The sequence below is a fragment of the Geotrypetes seraphini genome, chromosome 7, assembly GCF_902459505.1.
Source record: "Geotrypetes seraphini chromosome 7, aGeoSer1.1, whole genome shotgun sequence".
Lineage (NCBI taxonomy): Eukaryota > Metazoa > Chordata > Amphibia > Gymnophiona > Dermophiidae > Geotrypetes > Geotrypetes seraphini.
Window position 1 is genome coordinate 94,600,439 of NC_047090.1, and position 20,803 is coordinate 94,621,241.

The following is a 20,803-nucleotide window of genomic DNA, read 5'->3' on the forward strand; positions in this document are numbered from 1 at the left end:
CTATTTTATTTATGTAAAACGCTTTGAAATCGGAAAAGCGTTTAATCAAACAATATAATAAACTTGAAACTTGAAAGTGTGGTGGTATAAACAGACATCCTGGCTGTTTGGGCATCCCAATGCCTGCCTGCCTACCTGCCACTAGGCCTACCTGCTCTGTCCCGGCCTACCACTAGACCACCAGAGGAGGGACAGGGCAGGGTGGTGGGACAAGGTACACCATTTGGTTCAGAATTTTTTTCTGGGCTTTTCCTCCTCTAGATCTAGGGTGTGTCTTATGGAGCGAAAAATACAGTATATGACTTCTAGTTATTATAATAACCAATTCTACAGTGTTAATAAAGGAATTTATTATCACATTAGTTATATAATTTGTTTATTTCAGTCTATACAAGTAGAAAAAAAAAATCAAACTGAATCAGCAGAACACAAATGTGCCATTTTTTATACTTGTAAAAATGTAATATTCAGGAAATAGCACAGACCACCTCTTCTTGATTTATTAAATTGAAGATAAATTTCAGAAAGCAAAACACATTCAGGAATTAAGACTTATTTTATTATACACTGATGTACAATACACCATATAATTTAATTTTGTTATCCTCTACAGAACATTATAATTTTTTTCACTTTCATCACAATTGACCATATGATGGCAAGACAAAAGTCAGGCCTTCCTCTCTGTGCCAACAAATACAAAATATCTTAAATAAGCTAAAAAGTTACATCATTTACAATAGTTTGTTGCAATTCAATACATTTTTAAAATTCTAACCAAAAGTACAGCAGTTGTGTTCTTGCCTTCTATTCGAAGGCCACCTCCTGGGCACACCTAGCAACAAGACTACCTCCTTTTCCCAGCCCCTGTTTTGCCTGCTTTACTGCTACTGCTGCTGGTCTTACTGGAGGATTTTGAATTGAAAAGTCTGGTCATGAACTCAGAGACATCTGGTAGCTCAGGATTTGAATTTAACATGTTCATCGACTGTTCCATTTCCTGCAAAGACAAAACAGACAGCAAGGGTAAAAAAAATATATCCTTCATTTTAATCTCTCTCTCTTTTTTTTTTTTTTTACATTACTTCTAATGACTAGTAGAAACTCCACACTTCACAAGGTCTATATTTTACATTAACTGATAGTCATTGAAATCAAACTGCTCTTATATGGCCCCTTTCCTTGTCATATCCAAATATAAGACCAGCACTGTCCTGCCTACTTAAGGGGTCCTTTTAAAAAGCTTAAGTGCTAGCGTGTAGTTACCACAATCTGAAAAGGCTTACCGCAGGATGTACTGAGGAGTCCTGTGATAATTTTGCACTCTACATCTGCATACCATGCGCTAAAACACATGTAGACCTTAGGAAATTGGTATAAATTTATTCCCTCCTGCCTGGCCGAATACCTCCGCGCCATGCCTCCACCTCCCCATGCCACTGACTCCCCCGAATTAATCCCCTCCCCTTTCCCCAAAACAGGCAGGAGGGATGTCCACTCCTTCCTGCCACGCAGCATACCCCCACACCATGGACCACCAGCTCCAGGCATTCCCAAGCTACTGTCCCCCTGAACCCCAAATAAATGGCAGGAGGGATACCCACTGCCAACAAATGACCACAGGGCAGAAGTGTAAGAAGATTACTCCTGCTCTGCTTCACCGTTAGGCCATCAGGATTTAAAAGTAATGTGTGGAGAGGTCCAGGACACGGGGTTAGGTCAGGGTTTAGAGAATAACCGAAGTCATGAATTCTGATCCCATGAATATGGAGAGAGGGGGGCCCTGTATTTCTAGAGCTTTACTAGATGCACACAACGCTGTACAGAGTCACAAAGGAGACAGTCCCTCCTCATAAGAACAGCCTTATTGGATTAAACCAATGGTCCTTCTAGTCCAGTATCCCGTCTTCACACAGGCCAATCCAAATCACAAGTATCTGGCAAAAACCCAAATAGTAGCAGCATTCCATGCTACTGACCCATGTATGTCTCAACAGAGACTATGGACTTTTCCTTCAGGAACTTGTCCAAACTTTTTTTAAAACCAGCTACATTAACCGCTCTTACCACTACCTCTGGCAACATATTCCAGAGCTTAACTATTCTCTGAGTGAAAAAACTGTTTCCTCCTATTGGTTTTAAAAGTATTACTCTGTAACTTCGAGTGTCCCCTAGTCTTTGTAAATCACTCAGGATTTTGTAACCAGCAATCAATTCTCCCCTCAGCCGTCTCTTTCCAAGCTGAAGAGCCCTAACCTCTTTAGTTTTCCTCATACGAGAGGCGTTCCTTTCCCTTTATCATCTTTGGCCCCTCCCTGTGCATCACATGATGCACCAGGGATAGGAAGGCCCGTCCTTTAAGGCTGTTAGGCGTGAACCAGGAGCCTCAGAACAGGCTTCCTGCTGCCAACTTTTTAAAAAGGTTCAGGGGAAGTTTGGGGGGGGGGAGGGCATTCTGCAGGAGGGATGCCCACTGCTTCCATTTATTTGGGGTTTGGGGGGGAAGGACAGTGGCCTCGGGAGTGCCTGGAGCTGGGGTGGGTGGGCCAGGACTGGGTGGAGGCATAGTGTGGAGGTATTCGGCCAGGCAGGAGGAAATAGGCATCCCTCCTGCCATTTTTACTGTTGTGGGGAGGTCGCTGGGGAGGGCCATCAGTGCAGGGGGAATTTTTTCTTTTTTAATGGGGCAGTTTGTGCATGTATAACATAAGCACATCATCTGTAGTATTTAAAAAAGAAGAAGCACTAACAGCAGTGACAGGAGGCTGCTTCTTCTGTCACTGCTGTTAGGCCTTTGCGCATGTGTCAATCGCTCACTAAATGACTGATCTTGCAAACTTGATAGTGCATTGATCGCTTCTGGAGAATCGGTCAACAGCAATCCAGTCAGTATCTTTAGTGCATCCAGGCCAATGTTGGGGTAGTTGAAATCAATACTCCAAATGTATTGGAGAACAAGTTCGTAATCACAATTCTAGCAAAAATCCTTACTCGTGTATAAATGCAGGAAAATGTTTAACTAACCAGGGTACACTGTTGTAGAAATTATACTCAACAATAACCCTAACACTAGCACAAACCCTTCACACACTCAAAAGTGGGAGAAAAGAGGCCTCTGTTCAGCTTCATAAGGCCAAAAAAACCTCCCAAGTCAGTGAAAAACTCAAGGCATTATCAATTCACAGTAATGAAACACAGCTCCCTAAAGAAAAATCTTCCAGCCATAAACTATGTCTCTAACTAATAAAAAGTCACTTGAGAAATTATGTAGAAAATGAGTTTTAACTCAAAATATTATCAAATTGTAAATGCAATAGAACTCTGCTCAGAGACATGAAGACTGATCTCTCCGCCTCACCCATCAATCATTGCAATGTTCAATAAAGCTTCACTCCAAGTCGTGTATTCATAAATTATTCTATTTGCTAGCTTATGCAGCTATGCTAAACCTTCTATCGCAGTTTTATGGTAGAAAAATGTTGGTACTTAGCTTAGACAACTAACTGGTTCCGACGTTTCGGTACTGCGTCAGGGAACCAACAAACAAATACAGATTTAACTGGAGGTGAAGTCACTCTATATATTGAGTACAATTTAAAGTTGCCATTCACACCTTGTTGCTTCTAATGGTTCAAAATAATATTGTAATTGAGTCAATTACCCCTGTAGCGTTTATTGACTGAGTCATAAACTATGGCTCAGCATTAGAAAAATATCATTTAAGCTCTTGATGATAGCTAGCCGCTTTCCGTTTTCACAATAATGGTTCTCCCTCAGGCATTTCTTTCATCCGCGTGAGATTAATTGAAAATATCAGAAAATTATGCAGTTTTAACAGCTGTTTATAGTATAATCAAATAGTGCATCACACTTGGAATCATGCCTATATCCAACTTGTGACACAGCATAACCAGCCACATTTTTATGTTCTTGTTTGTGCTATGTTTATGAGACCTGCATCAAGTTCTTATGAGGATCAGTACCCCTCCAAGACTTATACCAGTGAGAGTGGTTAAGTAAGAGGGCACTCTCTAAAAGTTGAAAGGGGATAGATTCCGTACAAACGTAAGGAAGTTCTTCTTCACCCAGAGAGTGATAGAGAGCTGGAACGCTCTTCCAGAGTCTGTTGAAGGGGAAAACACCCTCCAGGGTTTCAAGACTAAGCTGGACAAGTTCCTGCTAAACTGGGACGTACGCAGGCGAGGCTGGACTCATTTAGAGCACTGGTCTTTGACCTGGGGGCCGCCGTGTGAGCGGACTGCTGGGCAGGATGGACCACTGGTCTGACCCAGCAGCGGCAATTCTTATGTTTTCAAAATATGCCTCAGAAATAAAATTCAAAATGGAAGATGGTTATCCAAATTGGCAATCCGATTTCCTAAATTGAGATTATTTTTGTTTAGCACTCACTTCAGTAATAAACACAAGCAAAACTTCTACCCACCCTTCTCATTTCAGGATCGCTGGTATTCACAACTTTAGGAAGCAACACAAATATTAACAATGGAAGCACCATCATCATAACCTGTGTGGAAATAAAAGAATAAAATTAGAGACCTGTTGTCAGTTTACAAATTGCACATCACATCTGTTGTAAGTTTAAGTCTCAAGTTTATTATCAGTTTTGATATACTGACAAGAAGAAAGCCTATCAAAGTGGTTTACAAAAAGCACCAATCAATACAATAGAAAATACTATAAAATAGGTGAAAAAGAAGAAAGCGAATGAAGGAAAAGGCACTTCGTGTAGGTCATAATCAAAGCAGGGAGACACGCCATCACGTGGCCACAATCAGTTTGAGTTTGTGCATGTGATGTTAAATTGGCTGCATCTGTTTTTTAAAATTTATTCTCCCGTCTCATTTCAGACTTTAAGATTTTCTGGTTACTCGTTATCTTTTGCTTCTGACTCACTGCTGCTCCAGGGTGATGTCAGACACTTTCAACTATTTGTTCCCTCCTTTACCAAGGTGCTCGAGTCACAGGTGTGTGACCAAGAAGCAGGTCCTGCTCTTTGGAAACTTTCTTTTTCTTAACTAAAGCTTTATTAATATATGTAAAAAAAACATATTAAAAAAATACACAACCTAGGTGCTCATGGGGTTTTCGATGCACCTGTCATCCGCTATAATAAAACCCTTAGCGTATATGTGCACTTCAATCTCCATGCCTCCGTGATCTGGGACTCCATGTCCGTGCAGTGCCTGCCTCAGCTGATTTCCTGCCCCTATCTCCAACGCCAGCTGACATTCTGCCTTCTGACTATGCTGCCAGGATGCCTCTTCTTCTCACTCCTGGAACAGCAACGGCAGCAGCTGTGGGGCATTTGCTAGGCCGGCCCACTTGGACTTGGAGCAGGGAAGGGAGAAAGACTACTGCTGGACAGGGGGAGCAGGAACACATCTATTCTAGCACCTGTTAATGTAATAGGCTAAAAAACTAGTCTGTATATAATACATAGTCTATCCCCTCTCTCTACCCAATAATTCACCCTCCAGCAAAAGTAAAACCAAAACAATCTTGAAATTTCTGCCACTGTCTCTCAAAGGCTCACATCTGATGTTACACATAAGCGATAAGACAATACATCTCATAACAGAAGTCCAATTTATCTATCATGCTAGTCCATTCTGGCAGAGAAGGTTGCTTCCCGGCTGTAGCTAACACCACTCTCGCTGCAGTCATGCAAAAAGCGTATCCTCCTCCTCCTCCACGCCACCCTGTCAGGTGTTTACCCAGAATTTGGGACAATATTTATTTATTTTCTATATGGTTCTCCCCAGAGAACTGTGAAATCCTAAGCCACAAATTTCAAACCCTCTCACACACCCACCACATAAGGAGATACGCACCCTCCTCCTGCACCCTCAAAAACAGGTAAAATTTCCCCCTTCAAACACATATCCCAGTTGGACTGGGGTACAATAGCACCGAACAATACTTTATATCCATTTTCCACAATAATCATTGCCAGCCCTAAGGATTTAGATCTATCCCAAATTTCCACCCATTCATCATCCAAGAGAACTCTGCCCAAACCTTGCTCCCACGCTGCCATATAACCTAATTTTCTCCCACTCCTACTATTAAGAAACTGTAGATACTCAAATATAAACCGACCCAAATATAAATCATGGTAACCTTTTCCCCCCAAAAAGGAGAAATATAAGTCGACTCAAATATAAATCAGGGGGAGGGGGGTTTATATTAGAGTGCTCTGTCTTGCACCCAGCTCTCCTTTCCTCCCTCCTTCCTTCCCTCCCAGCCCGATGCCCACTACAGGCCTGCCTGACGTTCTGATGGTCCAACTGTGAGCCAGGACAGATGCGATCCTTTCTGTGTCCTCATCTGCAGACCTTACCTTTAAAACCCTGGTGGTCTAGCAATGAAGTGAGGCAGGAGTGATGCTCCTATGATCGGAGCCAAAATAAAAAACGCCTGCCTCAAGTTCCTGTTGCAGTCTTGCGAATTCCAGTGGTCTCGTGAGACTGCAATGAGAACTTGCAGCAGGCATTTTTGATTGTGGCTCTCACGGGACAGGAGCATAGGAAGTTCGCTCCTGCCTTGCTTCACTGCTAGACCACTAGGGCTTGAAAAGGTAAGGTCTACAGCGCACAACCTATGTGCACATCACATGCGTACATCTTGAGGTTACAACCTGTGTGCAAATCTTGCAAGCACAACCTGCAACGTGACATAATCAGGCTCGAGGAATGGGCATCAACATGGCAGATGAGGTTCAACGTGGATAAGCGTAAAGTGATGCATGTAGGTAACAAAAATCTCATGCACTGAATACAGGATGTCCAAGCGCAGTACTTGGAGAGACCTCCCAGGAAAGAGACTTTGGAGTTCTGATCGACAAGTCGATGAAGCCGTCCACGCAATGTGCGGTGGCGGTGAAAAGGGCAAACAGAATTCTAGGAATGATAAACAAGGGGATCACAAACAGATTGGAGAGGGTTATCATGCCGCTGTACCAGGCCATAGTGTGCCCTCACCTAGAGTACTGCGTCCAGCACTGGTCACCATACATGAAGAAGGATACGGTACTACTCAAAAGGGTCCAGAGAATAGCGACTAAGATGGTTAAGGGGCTGGAGGAGTTGTTGTACAGAGAAAGATTAGAGAAAATGGGTCTCTTCTCCCTTGAACAGAGGAGATTGAAAGGGGACATGATCAAAACATTCAAGGTACTGAAGGGAATAGACTTAGTAGATAAGAGCAGGTTGTTCACTCTCTCCAAGGTAGGGAGAATGAGAGGGCACTCTTTAAAATTGAAAGGGGATAGATTACGTACAAATTTAAGGAAGTTCTTCTTCACCCAGAGAGTGGTAGAAAACTGGAACGCTCTTCCGGAGTCTGTCACAGGGGAAAACACCCTCCAGGGATTCAAGATGAAGTTAGACAAGTTCCTGCTGAACCAGAACGTACGCAGGTAGGGCTAGTCTCAGTTAGGGCGCTGGTCTTTGATCAGAGGGCTGCCACATGAGCGGACTGCTGGGCACGATGGACCACGGGTCTGACCCTGCTGCGGCAATTCTTATGTTCTTATGCTCATATCTTACATATATTTTGTATTAAAACTTTAATAAACTTTAATAAAACTTTAATAAAGTTTTTGGGTTGTGGAACGAATCATCAAAGTTTCCATTATTTCATATGGGGAAATTTGCTTTGATATACGAGTGCTTTGAATTATAAGCATGCTTCTGGAACGAATTAAGCTTGCAAACCAAGGTTTGACCGTAACAATAAATAAATAAATTGAGCCAACAGGCAGCAAAGTGTAGCATGGGTCAAAGGCCATGGTAAATAGGTAAGCCTTAAGCTTCCCTCTGATGTCAGAACTGATGTTGGAGGGAAGCCTTCTGGGTCAGCGGGGATCCCAGTTACCTCCTTCCAGGTAAGCCGCTCCTTTCTGCCTTCAGCCGCACAGGGACGTGTCAGCGGCTCTTGCACGCTTCACATACCTGACCTTCTCTCCGTCAGAGCCTACGTCAGAGGGAAAGCTTGTGGGTCAACCATGTGCAGCTTGTAAGAGCTGTTGCCCGCATCCGTGTGCATCTGAAAGCAGGAAGGAGCAGACCGGCTGGACAGCCCTGAAGAGAGTGCATACAGCCCTAGAGCAAGCAAGTAAGGGAGACAGGGGATATAATAGTGGGACAAAGGGAGAAAAGAGCGCATTGGGACATGAGAGGGGGACGAATTTGGGACAAAGGCTGGGAGGCAGGGAGGGGGGCACAAACACAGGACACAGAAGGAATGGAGGGAGGAGGGTGACACTAATTTGTGACAAGGAAGGGAGGGAATAGAAAGGGAGAATTGTTGGGCATGATTGTGTGAGTGAGAGGAAAAGAGATGGTGCACATGGGAAAAGGAAGAAAGAGGAAAAATTGTTGGGCATAGAAAGAGAAAGGAGCAAGGTAGAGATGCACGGGGACGAGAAGGATGAGAGGGAGAACTGTTGGATATGGTGGCGAAGAGGGAACAGAGGGACAGATGTGGCATGGTTCTGGAAAGGGGTGAAAGAAGGAGAAATGGGCATTGGGCTGGTGGGCAGTGGTGAAAAATGATGCACATGATCTGGGGGATGAGAGGGTGAGATGTGAATGTGGCAGTAGAGGGGGTGGGAGAGATGTAACCTGGATCTCTCTTTCTTTTTCCCCACTATCTTTGCAGCAAGGGAGCGAATGAGAGAAAGACAGATGGACAGTGAGAGGGAGACATGTTGCCAATAGGGGTGGAGGAGAAAGGAAAAAATGTTGGACTCAAGGAAGGACAGAGAGTTGTTGGTTGGGGACGGGAATGAGGTCCGGAGGAGAGGAAGAATGAGGAGGCAGAAAAAGAAATATTGAGTGCATAGTCAGAAGGAAGTAAAACCAGAGTCTCATGAAATTACCAAAGGTAGGAAAAATGATTTTATTTTCAATTTAGTGAACATAAGAAATGTCAGTTTTTAGAATTTATATCTGTTGTCTATATTTTGCACTATATTTGTTTATTTTTCTACAGTTGTTACAGAGGTGACATTGCCTATTTTAAAGTCATTTGCCTTGACTCTTTGAAAAAAAACAAACCACAAAACAAAAAATATAAATGAGAATTAACATTTTCTCTGTGTACAGTGCTTTGTGGTTTGTTTGTTTTTAATTTTATTTATTCATTTTTGAATTCTTACAAGTGAATTAAACATATTATAATCAATTGTTATATATCAGTTGTATTTACAAACAAATCATCTTGTAATACAGAATAAATACCCCCCTTTTTATCAATATTCCTATTTTCATATGATATACATTCCCATCCCGCCCCCACATATCTACTACCCATGTGCTAAGATATCTGATCATTAGAATAATTAGTCAATGGTTCCCAAATTTTTTTAAAATTATGAAGATTCCCTTGTTGTAACGCTAACACCTTTTCTATCTTATATATATGACAAACTGAGTTCCACCAAAATGTATAATTTAATTTAGAATAATCTTTCCAATTTTGAGTAATCTGTTGCATGGCGACCCCTGTTAATATCAACAATAACTTGTTATTGTTTGCAGAAATCGGACTCTGAGTTCTCATTGCTGTACCAAATAATATAGTGTCATATGAGAGTCCTACATGATTTTCTAATAATTTATTAATTTGGGGCCAAATTAGTTTCCAAAAAGCATTTACACAGGGACAAAAAAAAATTAAATGATCTAACGTCCCAACTTCTAATCTACAATGCCAGCAGGCTTTGTGTTTTTTTAATTTTGTGGCTATTATGTATTATTAAGATTACTAGTGTTTAAGCCCGTTACATTAACGGGTGCTAGAAAGCAGCCCCCTTTCCCTCTCCCCCTCCAGTTCCTCCCTAACTGTCTCTCCGTGGCCCCCCTTCTGTCTTCCCCCCTAAGCAAAACAATCTGCCTCCCAGCACACCCCTCCCCCCCAAAGCAGACCCCTTTCCCTCTACCCCTCCAATTCCTCCGTCTCTCCGTGGCCCCCCATTTTGTCTCCCCCCCAAGCAAAGCTGTCTGCCTCCCAGCACACCTCTCCCCCAAAGCAGACCCCTTTCCCTCTGCCCCTCCAGTTCCTCCCTGTCTCTCCATGGCCCCCCTTCTGTCTCCCCCCCCAAGCAAAGCTGTCTGCCTCCAAGCACACCCCTTCCCCAAAGCAGGCCCCTTTCCCTCTCCAATTCCTCCCTGTCTCTCCGTGGCCCCCCTTCTGTCTCCCCCCCCCAAGCAAAGCTGTCTGCCTCCAAGCACACCTCTCCCCCAAAGCAGGCCCCCTTTCCCTCTCCAGTTCCTCCCTGTCTCTCCGTGGCCCCCCTTCTGTCTCCCCCCCAAGTAAAGCTGTCTGCCTCCAAGCACACCCCTCCCCCAAAGCAGGCCCCTTTCCCTCTCCTGCTCCAGTTCCTCCCTGTCTCTCCGTGGCCCCCCTTCCTTCTGTCCCCCTCCCCCAAGCAAAACGATCTGCCTCCCAGCACACCCCTCCCCCCGAAGCAGCCCCCTTTCCCCTCCTGTGAGAATGTTTACCTGCATGGGCCACCTGCAGCACCCTCCAGCCGTTCCTCTGAGTTGAAACTCCTTCACTCGCCTCCCGCCTACACTTTTTTGAAGATGCGCGCCATCCCCGCGGTCTGGCCAGCTCCCTTAGTCCTTGCCACCACCCCCTTTCCTTCCCGTGGTCGACAAACCTCCTGGCTCCAGCAGCGGCCGCAGCACTGTAAACACGCTGCTTTGTGGCCTCTACAGCCCCGATTTGCTCTGCCGCGTCTCTGATGATGTCATCAGGGACACGGAAGAGCAAATCAAGGCAGTAGAGGCCGCAAAGCAGCGTGTTTACAGTGCTGCGGCCGCTGCTGGAGCCAGGAGATTTGTCGACCACTGGAATGGAAGGGAAGGGGGTGGCGGCGGCAAGTGACTAAGGGAGCCGGCCAGACTGTGAGAAGGGAAAATCGGGTGGGAGGCTCAACAGGGATTGGGGGGGAGGGGCGAAGACAACGACAAGACGAACTGAAAAGAACCCTAGGCGCATGGTAGTGCCATTTTTCCATTTCCGGCTATGCCCTTGCTTTCTCCCTAGCTCCCAGTGCCCTACCAGTCTGTACACCGCGATCTGGAGAGCAGGGAGTCCAACGCTGGCGGCTGGAAAGCAATGCGGCTGGGAAGCAGTAAGGCTGGGGATTCGCGCATGCGCACTCCTGCAAAGCCACGGACCTATATCTCACAGATCAGGGATTACAGATCACGCAGGTCTGAGTGCGCATGCGCGGCTAGCGTTTTATTATATAGGATATAGTGTATATGTGAACAATGAATGGAAGAAATTGCATTACAATTAGTACTATTATTATGGGGTGGAGTCAGGGGCAGAGCTCGGGCAGGGGTACTCAGTTGATATTTGTTAGACTTAGAGGTTACTTGGCTTGAATAAGTTGAGAAACACTGATGTAGAAGATTGCTGGAGGAAGAAGTTAGCAATACCAAATCCACTATAGCTGCTCTGAAGGAGGCGCTATATCACAGTATTCGCATCTGCAGAAAACATCTTGAATATCTGGATCTTAAAATAAGCTACTACCAATCTGTTTGAAGAATAGCAGAAAGACCAGCAATGTATAATAAAATACTGGCTCACCAAAATAAAACAAACTGCACTGCTTGACTTCTCAATAAGTCTAAGAATGTTTTAAATTCCTCCCAGAAACTGAGCAAGTATGATTTTTTATTTTTTATTTTTTTTTTGAGGAGGGGGGGGATTATAATTCATCCTTCCAAGGTTTCAAGGCAAATTTATAAGCTCTATATTACAGAGAAAAGTTACTCTAGATTCAACAAGGTTATACTGAAGCCCCTGTATGATTCATAAAGGACAGAATGATTCTGTAGCTATTGTGCGAGTACTATAACAGTAACTCACTACATTAGAGCTTCACTTCAAGCTTCTCACATACCATTGGATTCATCAGAAAATCGGTCCATCCCCAGGATTCTCTTTTTATGAAATAAGAAGGCGGTCCAGATGATTTCATTTGAAGTGGATATGGAAGTCGGACAACTTCAGATGTCTTGATGAAATTCACAAGCCTTGCTCTAAAAAAAAAAAAAAAAAGAGGAAGAGGGGGGCCAAATTCTGACAATGACTACACCTTCACGAACATTTTTGATTCCTGTTCAATACCATTATCACCTCATTATCCAGAAACTCTAACCTTCAAAGAAAATTCCATTTACAACATTATACTAAGGGCTAGATTCACTAACCCTCCGATCTGTGTCCAATCTGTGGGTGATTGGAGACAGGCCGACCGATTCACCACCACCTGCATGCAAATGGGGGTGATTGGAGGCACGCCGCCAACCAACTGCACAGATCGCTAGTCAAGGCTTCTGCTGGATTTTTAAATTTTTTTAAAAATCAGGTAGATATTTTGTGTGTTTTACACACGCAAAGTATCAGCCCGATTTAAAAAAAAATTAAACTCCCTCCCTCCCCGAACCAAAAAATTGACGCCGCTTTATAGCAGGAGGGTTCACTCTCCCTCCTGCCATCGCAAAATCAGTCAGGTCCACCTGGGCCTGGCCCACCCACCTCCTCTTCCTGTACCTTTAAAAACGTTGGGAGCAGGAGAGGTGCCCAGTCCCTCCTGCTCCTTAGACCTCCAGTTATCTTCAGGAGCAGGAGGAAGCGCAAAGTCCTCCTGTTCCTTCTCCTCCGCCCTGCCTTATGCAATGCTGGCCTTAGGCCCCACCCCATTGCACATGTGATGCACAAGGAGGAGCCTAAGGCTGATTGGCTCAAGTGCATCGGGTTCCTCCCCCTTGGGAAGGGCCTGAGGCGCCTGAGCCAATCAGGGTCTTCCTTAGGGCTGAACCTAAGGAAGTCCCTGATTGGCCAAAGCAATATCCAATCAGGGACTTCCTTAGGCTCAGCCCTAAGGAAGACCCTGATTGGCTCAGGCGCCTCAGGCCCCTCCCAAGGGGGAGGAACCCGATGCGCTTGAGCCAATCAGCCTTAGGTTCCTCCTTGTGCATCACATGTGCAATGGGGTGGGGCCTAAGGCCAGCATTGCATAAGGCAGGGTGGAGGAGAAGGAACAGGAGGACTTTGCGCTTCCTCCAAGGGGGAAGACCCAGAGGCACCTAAGCCAATCAGAGCCTTAGGCTCCTCCCTGTGCAGCACTTGATGCAATGGGGCGGGGCCTAAGGCCAGCATTGAGTCGGGCAGGGCAGAGAAGGAGCAGGAGGACTTTGATGGAGGCCTATGGAGCAGGAGGGACTGAGCACCCCTCCCTTTTAGGTACAGGGGGGTGTCGGGTTGGGGGTGGACTGGACCGGAGGTGGGCCAGGTCGGGCGGTGGGCAATCTTTGACTCTCCTGCTCTCTGCCGCCCTTCCCTGCAGTGCAGCCCCGCTTTAAAACCATGGCTTGCACTGCGGGGAAGGGCGGCAGAGAGAAGGAGAGTCGGGGCAGGCAGAGAGCAGGTCTAGGCAGAGAGGAATAGAGTTTTTTACACACCAGTCGCTTGTTCTTGATCGGCCAGCCAGTCGGTGCGTCAGGAGAAAAGTTTAGTGAACCACGTCCTTCCTGCTTTGCATGCCGATTCCCCTCATTTGCATGCATGGATCAGAATGGGATCACTACACAGGTTAGTGAATCGGGTCGGAGGAAAATCGGGTCGCAAAGGGCTTGCAAACCGATCGGTACACAATCGGGTTTTTTTTGTGAATCTAGCCCTAAATCAATATTTCAAAAATAAACAAATGAAATAGAACTCTGTAAAAAGTATTACTCTGAAATCATTTTACAAGTGGTCCTTTTACTAAGCTGTGGTAAGCACTAACATGATTACCGCATCTTAAAATGACCTTCTGCAGGGCACACTCAAGCATCTCGAGGTAACTTTTGCATGTGCGCACTCTGCCAATGTACAAAAAAAGTAATTTTCTTTTTTATTGCTGGGGGCATGTTTAGGTATGCTATGCTAATTGGTTATTGTGTAGGCACTGCCATGAGTTTTAGTGTGCGAGTCTTTACCTTCTACAAAACAGATTGTCAGTAAATGCCCATGTACTAATGACAATGCACTAATTGGAAAGTTAGCACATGACCATAATTGTAGAAATCTAAAAATCTATTATTTTCCTTCAGCACTAAAAGTAGCCTTATTGCATAGGAAATACTTGTTTTGGGGTTAGCGAAGGCCACATTTTAGCCCTGCTTAATAAAAGGACCCCACAATGTTTTAATGAAAGGAGTTGGATGACTCAGTTATTATACATGTGATAGAAAAATAATACTAGTCACACCAATACTACCATAATCTGAAAAATATGCACCAGCAAATATACTACTGAAAACACCTTCACACTGGCGGTTTCTGTACAGAAATATAAAAATCATGAGAAATTCGTAGAAAAACATATGACCCATCTAGATCAGAATTAAGAAACAAAGCAAAAATTGCACAAAGAAACTTGCATTGCTAGCACGAGTACTATCCAATTTATATTGTAAAAAGGAAGAACTTTAGTTCTACGGTCAACTGATTACATTTCATGAGAGCTGCAATGCAAAATTCCAGTTTTCCCTAGGTGCTAAGAAGAAACGAAAGTCTCAAACATCTGTTATTTCTAACCAATATGAGACAATGGAGAATTACAACCTAATCTAAAATTTCATGTGCCAACTTAACACTGCTCGCCAGTTAAGAGTAGCACAGCAAATCTATTACCTCAAATCTTTTTTTCCTGTTAACACAACACATTTTTTTCCTGTTAACACATAAAAGAATCAGCAGAATGGCATCATGACTGGAGAACAAATCCTGTGTGAGCCATGTGGGAATGCCCATTTGTTCAACAGAATTTTGGAACTACAGACAGGAATTGACTAGACCTCATTGCTGTATGTTTGAAATTTTGACAATAAAATTTGAGAGCCTTCATTAAGGTAACATCACATGCTCCTGAAGCAGGCACAACCTGAAACGTAACCACTTCAGGCAGGTGACTTTTGTACCAGCAAATGAAATATACATTATAAAGACTTCATTGATGACATTATTGATTCTTTTCAACTCTATTTTCTGACCATGAAATCTGTAAATTAAGATTTCAACCTCTCCTCTACCATTCATGTATCAAAGTACAGTCAAACTTCGGTTTGCGAGTAACCCAGTTTGCGAGTGTTTTGCAAGACAAGCAAAACATTCTCGCAAAACTTGTCTCGCAAATCGAATGTTGACTTGATTTGCGAGCACCCCTCCTCCCCCCCACTTGAACCAGCAGCACCCCCCCCTTCCCGCGCGAACCAGCACTCCCCACCCGAACAACTTGAAACTTACCCCCCATCTGCCACCGGCACGCAGCCCAAAGGACATGCCGGTGCCGCTTGAAGAACTTCCTACCTCTGCCAGGCCTTGAACATGCATCTGCGCATGCTCAAGGCCTTCTAATTCTCCCTCTCGCTGAGAATCGCTAAAGCGACATACACTCATTTTGAACATTTGGCTTAAACAGGCGCTTGTTTTATACCTTTATATTGCGGTTGGTTTCATATCTTATTCACCATGGACCCCTGAGGAAGGCATGTTATCCGAAACACGGACCGTGTCGGGTCCTTTGGTTGTGAATAAGGTTGTATATTTACTGCATTTCCATTATCGGTATAATAAACAAAGCCTGCATCCTGTACATAGTCTGCAGTTTGTGTTTTGTGTGATCAAAAGAAACAAAATGTTGAGTGGACTGTGTGTAGGGCTTAGTTCATTCCATGTATAAAGGCCATTGGTTACTTGCAATCCAAGATATGCAATGCGCTTCTTTCATCAAGATGGACTTGAAGCCGTAATTTGTGGTATGTTACTACATGTTTAGCCTACTTTAGATAAATACAAAAGTCACCTTTTCCTGATCATGACGGGAATAGCTGTTCAAATGGTCACACACAATTGGAAGAACCATAACAAGATTAATTACAATTTTTGGCGGGTAAATGTGTGTACCACATATAAATATGAAAGAATGACTGCAGGGGGGCGTGGCTTGGACACGCAAGCAAATGGTCAGGTGATATGCGGGCTCCGTGTCAAACAAGCTCTTATTTTAAAATAAAAAGCTCCAATATCGATATTTCGCTGGGAAAAGCTGTGGATCATAAGAAAATGGCATCGGGCAAACAAAATAAAAACGATGCAGGAGCCGGTGGATCGGGTACAAGCAGTAATAAACGATCAAAGCCGGAACCTGGGACTCCTTCAAAAGTTCCGTTGCCTTCAGAAGGAGATCCGGATATGATGGTAGAAATAAGACAGATCAAAGACATCGTACTAGAGATTAAAAAACAACTTCAAAAGGCAATTGACGATTGATAGTAAAATAACTCATTTAGAAGAAAAATCGGAGGAGGTACAAACTGAAGTTATGCAAAATAAAAAAGCTTGGAAAGAGTTGGAAGTAATGAAGAGAGACTTGGAAGATTGTTTGAATAGGGAAAAAAGAAATAACTTGAGAATCATTGGGATGCCAGAAGGAGGGGAAAAAAATGATCCCATTACTTTCTTAGAACAATTCCTTCCAAAAATCTTGCCTTTGAAATCTAAAGTGCCTCTTGAAATCAAAAGAGCGCACAGAATACCGGGACAAAAAACAGCAGTGCAAAAGGGTCCAAGGACTTTGATATTTAAATTATTAAGATATCAACACGTGGTTGAAATTTGTCAGCTGGTTGGCCCAGGCGCCTTAGGCCCCACCAGTAGGCAGAGCTTTGGGACGGATGGGCCAATCCGGCCTCATTCCGACGTTGGCTACCTGCCGGACAGGTGGGTTTGGCTCCCGTCTGTCCGGCCAACTACACAAAGGTATGGGGAAGGGGGGTGGGGGTGTCGTGGGGGTTGGCCAGGGGGGTCGCGGGTCTGCTGGGGGGGGCGGTCGGAGGTTCTTGGGGGGGGCGGTTGTTGGTGGGAGGGGGGTTTGCGTCGAGGGCAGGAGGGCCTGGGATCCCTCCTGGCCGTAATGTAGTGCGGGGTGGGGGGTCGCCGTGGCCAGGAGGGTTTGGGCTCCCTCCTGGCCCGATATTGTCGGGGAGTTGGGGAGTCGGCGGGGCAAGAGGGCTTGGGCTCCCTTTTGCCCCGATCGTGTCGGGGGGGCAAGAGGGCTTGAGCTCCCTCTTGCCCCGATCGTGTCGGGGGTGCTGCGGTTGGCTGGGGCAAGAGGGCTTGAGCTCCCTCTTGCCCCGATCGTGTCGAGGAGTCGGCGGGGCAAGAGGGCTTGACGTTAGAGAAAGGGCGAACCGCTGGAAGAGGAAGCAGCGCAGGCGCAGGGCTCACGGAAGGGCCGGGACCGCCAAGAGAAAGCAGCAGGACACCGGTAGGAGCTTCTACATGATGGGGGGGGGGGAGTCGGGAGGCTGTGGGGGTGCGAGCGGTCCTTCAGGGTGGGGGTGCGGGTGGGAATGCGTGCGAGCGGTCCTTTGGGGTGGGGGTGCGAGCGGTCCTGCGGGGGGGGGGGTGAATCGGACGTCGGGGGGGGGACATCAGGCTTTCAGGGTGGGGACAGGACTTCAAGGGGGAGAGGATAGTCGGGGCGGGCGAAAGGAGAGTCGGGGTGGCCAGAGGAGAGTCGGGGCGGGCGAAAGGAGAGTCGGGCGGCGACGGGAGAGTCGGGCAGCATGCGCGGTATACGGGTGTGCGCGGTATATAAAAATCTCTGTACATAAATTTGTGTTTTCCGCGCGCTATACCCGTGTGCAAATTTTACACGGGTGCGCGTTATCTATGTGAAAATACGGTAATTCTTTGATTTATCTTATCTATGGGAAAATGGAGTTTATAAAGAATATTAAAGATTGGATTGCGGCATTACAAATTATATTAGAGTATAATGGATCTTAAGATAAATGTTAATGGTCTCAATCACCCGATTAAAAGAAAAAAGGCACTATTATTTTTAAAAAGACAGAATGCAGATATATGTTGCATACAAGAGACCCATCTGTCGAATACTGAATCTACAAAGCTAAAAGGTGATTGGGTCAAACAATGCTATTTTTCTTCAGCAATAGGGAAAAAAGCTGGTGTTGCTATATTAATAAATAAAAAATGTTCTGCTTCATTTAAATTTAAGGCAGCTGATCCTCTTGGAAGGTGGGTATATGTGGAAATGGACATGGGAAATACCACCATGACGCTCTTTAATATATATGCCCCTAATTCGAATCAAAATGAATTTTTTAAAAATCTGCAACAATTGATTCTTCCACTGGCTATTTCAAATCTAGTAGTAGCAGGGGATTTCAATGCTGTTATGGATCCATTGATGGATAAAAGTCCGAGAAGATTTATAAAATCATTAGGCCTTGATAATTTGGTACAATCTTGTGATTTAAAAGATATTTAGCGTATACTTCATTTTGATGGTCGGGAATTTTCGTTTTGCTCCCAGGTTCATAATTCTTTTTCTAGAATAGATTACATTTTTGTTTCTAATCAATTAGTACATCAAGTCACACAGGCTGTCATTGATCCAATTATACTATCTGATCATGGTGGAGTGTGGATTGAAATTAAAATAATAGATCAGACTGGAAACAGACCTATATGGAGATTAAATAATACATTGCTTGCAGATAATGAATTTTGTGAAAATCTTCTGGAAAAAATGAAAGATTATTTTCAAATTAATGACACAGAAGGAATTTCAGTAGAGACTTTGTGGGATGCTTTTAAAGCATACATTAGAGGACAAATTATTTCTTATTCAGCTTTGCAAAGAAAAAAGGAAAAAAAAACAATTTACAGATTTGGAAAAAGTGGTTAAGTCTCTAGAATCAAAATTAATTGAAAAATGGGATTATTTGACACAACAAGAACTTTTTAAAAGCTAAAGGTAAATATAATGAAATTTCTTCAAAAATAATTAGGAAAGATTTATTTGTCCAGCAAGCTTTGTATTATGGAAATTCAAATAAGGCGGGAAGAATGCTAGCAAATTACCTTAAAGCAAAAAAAGAAAACAAAAAATAATTGCTATTAAAAATGAGAATGGTGAAATGTTGTCCCAAATTGAACCTATCATGAAATAATTTCTAAAATTTTATAAAGATTTGTATTCTTCTGAGCCTCATTTGGAAAAGGAAAAGGAAGGATTAGATTTTTTAAAGTTAATAGAGGGACCAAAGATTCCTGAACATATAAAACGAAGTTTAGAGGAGCCAATATCCTTAAAAGAATTAGATACAGCTTTGAAATCCCTTAGGGCTGGATCCACTCCAGGTGGAGATGATTATACAGTGGAGTTTTATAAATCATTCCAAAACATCATAATGCCCTATTTATTAAATTTGTATCAGACACAACTAAATAAAGGTTGTATTACAGGTACTATGGCAGAATCATTAACTATAGTTTTACCTAAGCCAAATAAAGATCCCACTTTGGTTTCAAATTATAGACCTATTTCTTTAATAAATGTAGATGGGAAAATTTTGGCTAAGACATTAGCATTAAGATTGGCTAAAGCTCTCCCTTTCGTTATAGATATGCATCAAACAGGATTCGTTGCTCAAAAACATTCATCTCATAATACTAGACTGGCACATCACATGTTATATTTGACAAAATCCATTAATGATCCAGCATTTTCTGTTTCATTAGATGCTGAGAAAGCTTTTGATAGAGTGGAATGGACCTTCATGTATCAGGCAATGGAGTGGTTTGGTAGAGGATCCGGATTTATACAAATAATAAAAGCATTGTATAGCTCCCCTGCTGCAAGATTGTATATTAATAACAATTTTTCAGAACGATTTATTCTGCAGAGGGGGTTAGACAAGGATGCCCACTATCTCCTTTGCTTTTTGATATAGTTTTGGAACCCTTGTTGTTAGCTATAGAACAAGTGAAGGAGATACAGGGTATTCCGCATTCAGATAGAGAATATAAATTGTCAGCATATGTGGATGATATTTTACTTTATTTGAGAAATCCAGAAACAACCATTCCACACTTGCTTGACTTGATTGAGAAATTTGGAAAATTTTCAGGATATAAAATAAATTGGAATAAATCAGAAGTTCTTCCACTCAATGTACATTGTACAAAAAGTTTATTTGATTCATTTTCTTTTATCTGGAAAGAGGAGGGTTTAAAATACTTAGGAATTTGGATTACAAAAACAGCGGATGATACTATGAAAAACAATGAAAAAAATTTATTACATAAGGTGATAGAAATGTGTGAGCAATGGAATCCTTTACAGATATCTTGGTGGGGGAGATTGCAAACTGTTAAAATGATGATTTTTACCTGTAGTTTGTTACCAAATGGCCATGATACCAATTTTTTTTCAGGGGTCTTTTTATAAAAAATTGGATAAGATTTTAACAAAATTTATTTGGCTTGGCAAAAACCCCAGAATTGCTTTAGTATCTTTACAAAGACCAATTGCGGAGGGAGGGGTAAATTTTCCAAATTTCTATAGGTACCATCAAGCCTATATTCTGCGTCAAGGTATGTATTGGATCCTCCCAGAGCCCATTGAAAATATACCAGATTGGTTCTGGTTAGAATGGAGACTCATGTTTCCTTTACGTCTGAGTCATGTTATCAGTATTCAAATGCCAAGGTTATATAAGGTAACAAATGAAAGAACCTCCCTCACCCCAAGAAGTCTGCAAAGATTAGGGAAAAGAGATGAAGTCCAACTCCAAACTAAGCAGAAAATGAAAATAATTCTATAATATAATTTAAGAGTATTAACCGGACAAGCCCTCAGTCACACAGCAACCTCTGGAAACTCCAGGGAAAAGCT

General features: G+C 43.4%; 1 protein-coding gene across 1 annotated transcript in view; it reads right to left on the reverse strand.

Moving 5' to 3' along the window:
• Nucleotides 1-537: 537 nt before the first annotated feature.
• Nucleotides 538-20,803, reverse strand: part of EMC7 (ER membrane protein complex subunit 7) — a 32,017-nt gene continuing 11,751 nt past the window's right edge. The window contains exons 3-5 of the mRNA XM_033953306.1: nt 11,948-12,086; nt 4,445-4,525; nt 538-1,000 (exon numbers count right to left, since the gene is read on the reverse strand). Of these exons, the coding sequence (XP_033809197.1) occupies nt 848-1,000; nt 4,445-4,525; nt 11,948-12,086 (373 nt within the window). The 3' untranslated portion in view covers nt 538-847. The remainder of the gene's footprint in view (nt 1,001-4,444; nt 4,526-11,947; nt 12,087-20,803) is intronic.